Here is an 11,056-nt window from a genome sequence, read left to right as displayed (position 1 = left end):
TAGAGTATACTTCCATCCATTGATTGAATAAATAACTATCAGGAACGAAATAATCCATTAATTTTTTGAAGTCCCCTTTTGCTTGCACAAAAAGGAATAAGATAAGAGGTAAAAGTGTACTACCAAACATCTTCTTCTTCCTCAGAAATTCATAAAACAATTCCAACACAAAGCTACCCAACAATAAAACAAGTTATGAAATGAAGTCTACAATCAAATATGGCCTTTTGTTTTTGACCTGATATTAATGGACTTGGACTCTTCCACCAAAAGGGACTTTTATTGATAACAAGCATATGTTATGATCCACTTCATGGACATGTATTATTTTTTAAATTCAGTTTTCCATCAAACAATGTTTAATATTCACAGTCTTGCTTAATTCACTTTTACTTAAATATGTGAAAAAAATTTGTTATTGTTAAATATTTTACATATTTAAACTTAAGTTTAATAAATCAAATCAACAAAATAAATTTAATTTTATAGATTTTATTTTACTTATTATGACTCATTTTAATATTAAAAATAATATTGAATAATTTATTTATGAAGAGAAGATATATATTTCATTCAACATATTAGTTATTTAAATTCATTTGTTATTTATTATTACCGATCATTAATAACCTTTTCTTCTTTAGAATTTTATTTATTAATTAAAATTATATGTTTATAAATTAAAATAATAATTAACATTTAAAAAATCTTTAACACAAAAATCCAACATATATAAACAATAAAAAAACTGTCTAGTGTATACGCACGAGTCTTACACTAGTTGTTTTATGAAAAATGATATAGTGACAACAGTTTTTTGACACTGATGTGGCACTGTTTTTTAATTTAATTTTTTTTTGCACAATTCCACGTAGGCCATGGTTTTGAAAGAAGCGCGAGCGAAAGGGAGGTTTTGTTATTCGTGTGAGGAGTGGAGAGTAGTTGTAACATCCCGTCAGGATATTACGGATATATAAATAAAATAAAAGAATGAATTAAATACAGCGCATTTAATAATACCTCATTTTTCCAAAACGCGGGAAAATTTAAAATTTATTAAATGAACAAGTAAAGTTCATAATCATCTGTTCAAAAAACTAAAAGAACAATGTTATAAAATCACCCAACAAGGTTTACAACTGTTTTCAAAAGCAATAAAGAAACATAAGAAATTCCCCAAGTCGAACCCCTATCCGCGACTAAGCTTCACCTGAGCCACCTGCATCAACAACATCTGCTCCCGTATATATAAAGTCACATTGTTCCATTCTTTAATTCCTACCATCTGACCCCCACTCAGATTATTCGTGTTCTACATCGTCTAATGAATTACTTCAAGGTCACTTGCTGCCATACCTATCGGCCACAACTGATAGAGCATGTGCGGGAAAACATGCTACAGATCATACACCGTAATGCCAAGTAGAGTTCCCATATACGAACATAGTCTGTATCGTCCCAAGACTACCAAACTCGTCAGCCAACAATTGAGGAGGGCAATCTATCTGGACCCATCCGTAATGGCCACAACCAGCACACTCACACCGGCAACACTCGCCAACCCGAGCCACAACTTAAGGGTTCCTCATGTTCATCTGCCATCCCGAGCCACAACTCAAGGGATGTTATTCCGAGCCACAACTCAAGGAATATCACGTGCTTAAACCCTATCCCGAGCCATAACTCAAGGGATACGTTCCGAGCCACAACTCAAGCAACACCAACAATCCCACCTTTAAAGCACCACTAGACGCCTTGTAGTTCACAAGTACGAAACCACAATTCCAAGCTGCAACAGTATAAATCGCCTGGCGGGGGACACGTGGCGCCAGGCGTTGCCAGCTCCCAGACTGCCTGCGGGTGCTCCCTACCGCCAAGCGCACAGCACCTCAAAAACTCCCCTCGCTGCAGGTACCGCTTAGCGGTATTACTCTCACCGCCAGGCACCTACGTAACACTGGCTCACTGTTTGCATAGATATCGCCTAGTGCCACAGACCCGACCGCCAGGCGCTGCACTATCAGGTTCTCTCTGATTTCCTCTCTACCGCCTGGCGGAGCCGTTCCCTCCCACCAGGCGCTATACCAGAACAGCTTGTTTCTGGTTTAACATGTTTTAGTGCCTATAATGATCCTTCATTCCCTTCCGCGGACCTCTCCATCCCTTACTCCACACTGAGGCTGAAGATTAAGGTCAATATTACCTGTTATCATCATATTTAATCCACTCCTACCCACACAAAACAGAAATTGTACCTCATAATATACTATTGGTCATGTTGTGCATGTGATTAATCATCTCAATCTACTATCTTAGACTCTGACTGGTTTATGTTCGATACCCATCCAACCTTAGTTGTGCTTTATACTTCATTCTGAATTAAAACCTAATTTCAAACCTCACGAACCACTCGTGAATTTCCATTCTTTATCCTTCACAACGTGTTATCCCACTCAAAATATATCAAAGAGAAGCCTTTTTCATTGAATTACCCTTTATTATTTCATGACCAGATTATCATCGCATTTAACCCAACTTAATGCACTCCAAACTCTCCCACATGCCCCTGATTTCCACGCTGTCGCCTAGCGGTATCCTCTAGCCCGCCAAGCGGTACATCAAACTTGGGAAATTCCAGGTTCTGTTACAGCCTATCACATTTTCTCCCATTCTCTTGTTGCGTTTCCTGTCAAATATTCTCTGAGTTCACACTCTCACTCACTCGCAGGTAGACTCATGTGTAATTCCCCACTCAATCTTTACCACTTTCTCCCTTACAATTGCAACGTCAATTGGTCTAATAGCAAGGTCTCCTTTCCTTCCAACCCTAACACTGTTCCATTACTTATGCAGATCACTCAAGCCGAAAATCAACAAAATACCACCTCAATTATGTTATAACCACAAATCCCCAAATTTTCCCTCGATTAGAATCCTTCTAGAAAGCACAGAATCAAAAATTACGTCAACAGACTCGCGTCGCCTGGCAGAAATTCATCACCGCCAGGTAGATCATGAAATAAGCCCATAATTTTGCCATCCATTTGCGTCGCCTGGCGGTACAGGGTTTCACCGCCAGGCGCTGCCCCAGAAGCACCCCAGAACTCATATAATGGGCATGAGCCGCCTAGCGGCTATGTATGGCTCGCCAGGCGGTTTCTGGAAAATTTCCAGAAATTAGAATTTAATAATCAAAACGAGATTCATGCATTCACATCATCATATCATTCATGGAGTTTAATACAAGCACAAAAATAAACGGAGTCCAGCTCCCCTAACCTGGATCCTTTTGCTAAAATTTGGTTTGCTTTGAAGGACTCCAATGATCACCACGTTTCCCCCTTCTTGATGTGCTCCCTCAACCCTCACCAATCTCTCTGATTTTCGTGCTCTAATTCAGGTTGCTATTCCATCTTGCCAAAACCTTCCCTATGACCACTTTTTACCCTTTTAAACTTGGCTTTTAGTAGGGTTTAATTACCCAACACGAAAATTTACCTAATGGTACTGTTAATTACCATTAAATTGACCTTTAGGATCTGTTTTTCAGCTACCCAAGGCTGCCTCTCAACTATCTAGGGTTTGTCCCAACCTTTCATATTGAATTCAAAGCCAAAATGCCAAAAATAAAGTTTTTAGTTTGGTTCTCCAAGGTTTGAACCCATACCCATTCATTCACCAAACAATTGGAAAACCAATTCAACCAATCATGTTTAATGCTTAACAAATCCAATTCAGACATCATATCATACCAGGACATGATTACATAGATTTATATGCTGCAAGGCCAATCCTTATCGTGATCTGATATGGCCCGATGAATCGAGGCGTCAACTTTCTCGATTTAAGTGCCCGACCAATGCCTGTTGTAGCCGTCACTCGGAGAAACACGTGATCCCCTGCCTCAAACTCAAGCGGCCTCCTCCTCTTATCTGCATAAGATTTCTGCCTGCTCTGAGTTGTCCGCATCTGATCCTGTATCACCCTCACCTTCTCGGTGGTCTACTATAAGAACTATGGCCCAAGAACCACTACCTCGCCATCCTGTTGCCAGCATAATGGTAACTGTTATCATAAGTGAATTCTACTAGTGGCAGCACATCACTCCATGTACCCAAATGGTCCAAAACACATGTTCTCAGCAGGTCCTCCAACGACTGTATGGTCTGCTCAAACTGCCCATTTGTCTGAGGATGATAGGCGGAGCTCATTCTGAGCTGAGTACCCAAAGCGTTCTGCAATGACTGCCAGAACCTCGATGTGAACCTCGGGTCTTTGTCCGACACAATACTCACCAACACCCCATGTAACTTGACAATCTCCCGAACATACAAATCCGCTAGCTTATCCATATTCATCATCTGATTAATCGGCAGAAAATGAGCACACTTCGTCAATCTGTCTACTATCACCCAGATTGAGTCATGCCCTCTCACCGATCTTGGTAGGTGTGTGATGAAATCCATGGAAATGTTGTCCCATTTCCACTGTGGAATGTCCAAGGGCTCTAACATACCCCCTGGTCTTTGGTGCTCGATCTTCGCTTTCTAACATACCAAGCAGGAAGCGACATAATCAGCCACATCTGTCTTCATACCCGTCCACCTGAAAGTAGCTTTCTAATCTTTATACATCTTAGTCATACTAGGGCGTATGCTAAGACGACTCTTATGCCCCTCATCTAGGAGCATCTTCCTCAGAACTCTGCTGCTAGGAACACACACTCTCTCCCTGAACCGTAGAATCCCATCTCTGCCCATCCGAAAATCATTCCTCTTCTCAATGCCCAACTCACCAATGATCTGTTATAGCTCCTGATCCTTACCCTGTTCCCCTCGAAGCTCATATAGGAACTCATTCGTGATCCTCAACATGCTACATCGTATCTGTCCAGGCCCCATATCCAACCCCAGATTCATGTCCCTTAACTATTCTATCAGATCTAACTCTCTAATCATCATGGTTGACACATGAATTCTCTTCCTACTCAGGGCATCTGCTACGACGTTAGCTTTACCAGGGTGGTACAATAGCTCAAAGTCGTAGTCCTTTAAATATTCCATCCAACGCCTATTCCTCATATTCAGCTCCTTCTGATCAAACAAGTATTTTAACCTTTTATGATCGTTGAATACTTGAAACTGCGCCCCATACAAGTAATGCCTCCATGTCTTGAGAGCAAACATGACTGCTGCTAACTCCAAGTCGTGGGTCGGATAATTTTTCTCATGCACCTTCAACTGTCTCGATGCATACGCCACAGGTCGTTTATCCTACATCAGCACACAACCCAACCCCTGCTATGAGGTGTCACAGTACACCTCAAATGTTTTAGCCGTGTAAGGGATTGCTAGTATCGGTGCGGTAGTCAATCTCCTATTCATATCTTCAAAGCAGGCTTCACACACATATGTCCATGAGAAAGGCTGGTCCTTTCGGGTAAGCTGTGTCAGGGGACTCACCATCTTGGAGAAACCCTCCACAAATCGTCGGTAATACCCTGCCAAACCCAAGAAACTCCGCACCTCTGAAACTGTTTGGGGCCTCTCCCACTTCACCACGGTCTCGATCTTAGCCGGATCAACTGCTATTCCTTGGGCTGAGATCACATGGCCCAGGAATTGTACCTCCTCCAACCAGAATTCACATTTCGATAACTTCCCATACAACTGGTGCTTTCTGAGAATCCCCAACACCAGTCTTAGATGCTCTGCATGTTCTTCCCTGCTCTCGGAGTAGATCAGAATATCGTCGATAAACACTACCACAAATTGATCTAGATATGGCCGGAAAATCCTATTCATGTAATCCATGAATATGGTCGGCGCATTGGTCACCCCGAATGGCATCACTACATACTCGTAGTGGCCATAACGTGACCTAAAAGCAGTCTTCTGTACGTCCTCCGGCCTGACTAGGATCTGATGGTATCTAGATCTCAAGTCTATTTTCGAGAACACCGCAGCTCCCCTCAGCTGATCCAACAGATGATCAATCCTCGGCAGTGGGTACTTATTCTTTATTGTTAACTTGTTCAGCTGCCGGTAATCAACACAAAACCTGGAGCTACCATATTTCTTTTTCACTAACAGAACCGGTGCTCCCCACGGTGATGCACTCGGTCGGATGAACTTCTTCTCAAGTAGATCCTCAATCTGTTTCTTTAATTTGGCTAACTCAGCAGGCGTCATCCTGTACGGTGCCATAGAATCTGGCCCAACGCCAGGGATGAGATCAATGGAGAAATCCACATCCCTGCTAGGCAGCAACTCTAGAATCTCATCCGGAAATACATCTTCGTATTCATCCACTATCGGAATCCTGTTGATCTTCTCGGTCGTGCTCATCTTCTCCGCCTGAGCCACAATCATGTAACACGTAGCTCCAGCCTCAATCTCCCTCACCGCCTAATTAGACGAGATAAGCTCCAACCCTACCGTATCTGGAAACACTATCCTGCGTTGTCCGCAATCAATAACAACATGGTTGCTCGATAACCAGTCCATGCCAGTATCACATCCAAACCCTCCATTGGCAGGCAAATAAGATTCAGCGTGAACCTACGACCTTCCACCTCCATAGGGCATCCCACGCACATAGAAGTGGTGGATACCTCTCCAGATGCTGGAGTCGCAACTATCAGCTCGCACCCCAGCTCTCGCATTATAAGCCTAAGCCTCCCCACACATTCATTAGACACGAATGAATGGGTGGCGCCTGAGTCAAATAACACCACCACCTCGTGGTCACACAACAAACACATGAACTACAATAAATTACCTGACTGGGTTGCCTCTGTAGTCGTCAAGGCGAACACACGCCCTGGTGCTCTAGGCCGATCTCCTACAGGTTTCTTGGCTGGCGCACCTCCAGCTGGTTTTCTGTTAGAACACTGTCGTGCAAAGTGTCTAGTCTGATCACACACGTAGCACTTACCAGTGCTACTGTCTTCACCTGTACTACTGGCAGGTCTAGTACAATCTCTCCTCAAGTGCTCCCCGCCACAGTTATAGCACTGTAGCCTCTTGGAGGTAGTCGGCGGTCTGCTATAAGGTTTCTTCTGTGATCTGACATCTAGAGCAGTCTTTTGATGTCTCCCTCCCCTGCTAGACCCCGTCTCCAACTGCTCCACAGTCTTGGCCTGCTCGACCAAAACTAGAAACTCTCTAATCCGTAGCGGCACAATGAAGCGACACAGTTCATGTTTCAACCCGCCCTCGAACTTTCTGCACCTCTACTCCTCGGTAACTACAGGTGAGTAGAAACGAGCCAAGTACTCGAACCACTCTATGTATACTTGCACGGTCATAGTTCCCTGTTGGAGGGTAAGGAACTCTGCCTCCCGCTCGTGCCTCGCACTATCGGGGAAATACTTCTCCAGGAACCTCGTCCTGAAGGTAGTCCATGTTACCTGCTCTTCACGGGTCTGCATCAACTACTACATCCCCTGCCACCAGTACTTCGTGTCTGCCACCAGAAGAAATGTGACAAACGACAACTTTTGCTCATTCATGCATTCCAACACTCGACAAATCTTCTCACACTCATGCATCCAAGCATCTTCCTCGTCAAGAGTGGCCTTGCCAGAGAACTTAGCTGACCGATGTTTCATGAAGTCCTCCATAGATACTAGTCTAGCGGGTGCCACTATGGCTCTAGGTGGTGCAGCTATGGGCTGCATCGCGTTCACCATGCGATGAATCGCCTGGGCTATGTCGTCAGCTCCAGCAGCGTTCCTCCTCCTCCTGTTAGCCATAGCTTGCGCGCGCCACATGTTATAGCTATTCATACACACAACTCAAATTAGGATTTCGCATCCAAAATAGTACAATAATACAAATAAACAGTCACGCAAGCGTGACGCTATAAGCTCACTCCCCATAGACCTTGTACCGTACCTAGCCAAACTCGACCAAGTAAACAGTGTGCATTTCGAGACCGCCAAGTACCCAGGCTAGGCCGAGTTAGCACTTCATATCACCAACATAAGCCATCTAGGCAAGTAGTCGGTCTAGACCGACTACTCGAGCATATCTGGTAAGGTTAAAGCCCAGGTCGACTACTCCAATAAACTTAAGCGAAAATCGAAGCCCCCGCATTCAATAGGTCTCAAGGGCCTGGGTTGGGGCCCAGGCCCACTCATGGCCCAAACTAGAGCCCAGGTCAAGACCCAGCCCATGAAATGGTCAACGTCATTAATGTTCTATAAATACACGTGGACCCCATCATTTAAAGGTACGCATTCATTAATCACTGATTTGACTCTCTCAGAGCTTTGACTTACTTGAGCTTCAGAGACTCTTCTGCAGGTAACCCCCCCTGGGTCTAAGCCGACATGTATCGACTGGGAAGAGGCCAACTGAAGAGATAGCGGACTACGTGGTAAGGTGACGCTTGTGCCTAACCTATCTTGTTTGTTCTCTGCAGGAACAATTGGCGCCCACCGTGGGGCACGAGACGAACACCTTTAGTATCCGTTTTTTCTCTGAAGATGGTTTCTACCCGCAGTAGAGCTGGAGCGAACAAGCCAGCGGACGCTGGTCCCTCTGGACCTCCCGGCATCACCCCTGACTTGGCCGCCATCCTAGACGGCCAGGCAAAGATGCAACAAGAACTCGCAGACCTAAAGAAGCGCAGTGCTGAGGAAATGGAAGCGCTAAAACAAGAAAACTCTCGCCTCAGGAGAAGGATCGAGGCAGACGCCAACCTGAAGGGAAACGCCAAAGAAACCTCTGAAGCTGTGAAGTCTCCGGCCTTCCAGCCTACAGAGGAAGAAAGTGAATACAATCCCACCCCCCACACCTTCACCACCACCCAACAGACACCCGTTACCTCTACCCATCCCCATCACTTTCCATCCGGTCAACCAGAGCTCACCGCACCCCCAACTCCCGCCCCCACCATCCCAACCACCCACGCCCCCTACAACATACCCACCGCCCTTCATACCACACATATCCCACCCTACAACCCATAATATCTTCCCACAACCCACATCCCTCCTCACAACATCACCTCCACCTTTCCTGCTATAATCAACCACCCACCCCCACCCCACATGCCCCCCCCTCACCAGCCCAGACGCCGCCACCCATTCACGGATTTTATCGCCAACACCCCTCTCCCGGCCCAGTGGGAACCATTCAACCTGGATCGCTATACCGGCGAAACCGACCCTGACGAACACCTAAAAGTCTACATCACCCACGTCGCCCTGTACACATCCCAGGATGCAGTCTTTTGCAAAGCTTTCCCCACGACCCTCAAAGGCCCTGCCCTAGAATGGTTCACCACCCTCCCGCCCTACTCAATTGATAGTTTCGACATCCTTTCCCACATGTTTTCCACCCATTTCGCTGGAAGCCGCCCACATCAAACCACCACCATATCCCTATTGGGTATCAGACAGGAACCCAATGAACCACTCAGAACGTTCATCGATCGCTTCAGTAAAGCCGCCCTTCGTACACCACACCTCAACCAGGAGATGATACTCCAATGTATGACTCTCACCCTACAGCCCGGCCCCTTCGCCAACAATGTCTACCTCTACCCATCCACCTCCATGCACGAACTCAAGCTACGCGCAGCCGACTACGTCCGCATGGAGGAAATGCAAACTCTTCACACCAAATTCTGCAACGACTACACCGCCAACACCATTAACACCATTACCCTGCCGACCCCCCCCTTACGAGGCACCATTAACACCATCTCTGGTGGCTTCGCAAGTGGAGGCTCCACCTCGTCCGCCAGAAAGAGACACCTCCGCCATATACAATCCATCAACCATATCACTCATTCCCACCACAGACGTCGTATGCCCCCCATCGTATTCACGGATGACGACTTCCACGGCCTCGACCACCAGCAGGACGACCCCATGGTCATCACCGTTGAAATCGAAAATTATGCCGTTAAGAAAGTACTCGTGGATCAAGGCAGCTCAGTTGACATCCTCTACTGGGCCACCTACCAAAAGTTACAACTTCCTGACACCGCCATGATACCATATGATGAGCCCATATACGGCTTTTCCGGCGAACAAGTATCCACCCGGGGCTACATAGACCTTCATACCGTCTTTCGGGAAGGAACCCAAACCAAAACCATCCCAATCCGCTTCCTTATAGTCGATGCGCCAACATCCTACAACATACTCCTGGGTCGTCCTTCCCTCAATACACTTGGTGCAGTCGTCTCTACCCCTCACTTGGCCATGAAGTTCCCAGCCCCATCCGGCGACATCCTGACCATCCACTATGACCAACGCCTGGCACGCGATTGCTATATGGCAAGCTTAAGACCACAACTCCAAATCCAAGAAACAAACCATATCGAACGACCACCTAATTCCTGCATAGCCCTATCCGGCGAGGACCTTGACCCCAGAATAGGCCGGGATGTCCGCCTCGAACCAGTCGAGGACACCACTCCCCTAGAACTCCCCAATGGCCACTCCATCAATTTAGGCACCGGTTTAAACTTTGACGAGCGTGCCACAATCACACCCATCCTCATCAATAACACAGATCTTTTCGCTTGGTCAGCCGCCGACCTCCCTGGAGTAGACCCCTAGGTGGCATCCCACAAGCTTTCGATATATAAAAAAGCTCGCTACGTATCCCAGAAAAAGCGCAAGCTTGGGGAAAAGCGCAAACAAGCGGCCAAAGTAGAGGCCGACAAGTTATTGAGCGCAGGGTTTATAGAAGAAGCTCAATATACCACTTGGCTTTCTAACGTTGTCTTGGTAAAGAAAGCCAATGGCAAATGGCGGATGTCGTAGACTACACAGACCTGAATAAGGCATGCCCTCGCGACGCCTACCCCTTACCCAACATCGATCGACTCGTAGACGGCGCGGCAGGAAACAAGGTGCTTAGCTTTTTAGATGCATATTCAGGTTATAACCAAATCCCCATGGCCACAACAGATATGCACAAAACCGCCTTCATCACAGACGATGCCAACTACTTCTATAGAGTCATGCCCTTCGGCCTTAAAAACGCTGGGGCAACTTACCAACGACTAATGGACAAAGTCTTCAACCATCTAG

General features: G+C 46.0%; 1 protein-coding gene across 1 annotated transcript; it reads right to left on the bottom strand.

Annotated features, from left to right (window-relative positions):
• Positions 1-6,451: 6,451 nt before the first annotated feature.
• Positions 6,452-7,432, bottom strand: LOC114180510 (uncharacterized). The gene is made up of 3 exons (XM_028066823.1): positions 7,253-7,432; positions 6,781-7,141; positions 6,452-6,717 (listed from the first exon to the last, which is right to left on the bottom strand). The coding sequence occupies exons 1-3, from the start codon at positions 7,430-7,432 to the stop codon at positions 6,452-6,454; spliced, it is 807 nt and encodes a 268-aa protein (XP_027922624.1).
• Positions 7,433-11,056: the final 3,624 nt, after the last annotated feature.

The sequence above is a fragment of the Vigna unguiculata genome, chromosome 4, assembly GCF_037176805.1.
Source record: "Vigna unguiculata cultivar grain cowpea cultivar isolate G323 ecotype 2 chromosome 4, ASM3717680v1, whole genome shotgun sequence".
Taxonomy (NCBI): Eukaryota; Viridiplantae; Streptophyta; class Magnoliopsida; order Fabales; family Fabaceae; genus Vigna; species Vigna unguiculata.
The sequence above is the reverse complement of the archived record's forward strand: the minus strand, read 5'-3'. Positions and strand labels throughout refer to the sequence as shown.

Bases quoted from the DNA above. Each gene is read 5' to 3' on its own strand.
- LOC114180510 (XM_028066823.1), bottom strand. From the start codon at position 7,432: ATGCAGACCCGTGAAGAGCAGGTAACATGGACTACCTTCAGGACGAGG. The intron at 7,142-7,252 runs GTAGTTACCGAG...TTGGTCGAGCAG, and splicing joins TGGCTCGTTTCTACTCACCT to GCCAAGACTGTGGAGCAGTT. The intron at 6,718-6,780 runs GTAATTTATTGT...TATTTGACTCAG, and splicing joins TACAGAGGCAACCCAGTCAG to GCGCCACCCATTCATTCGTG.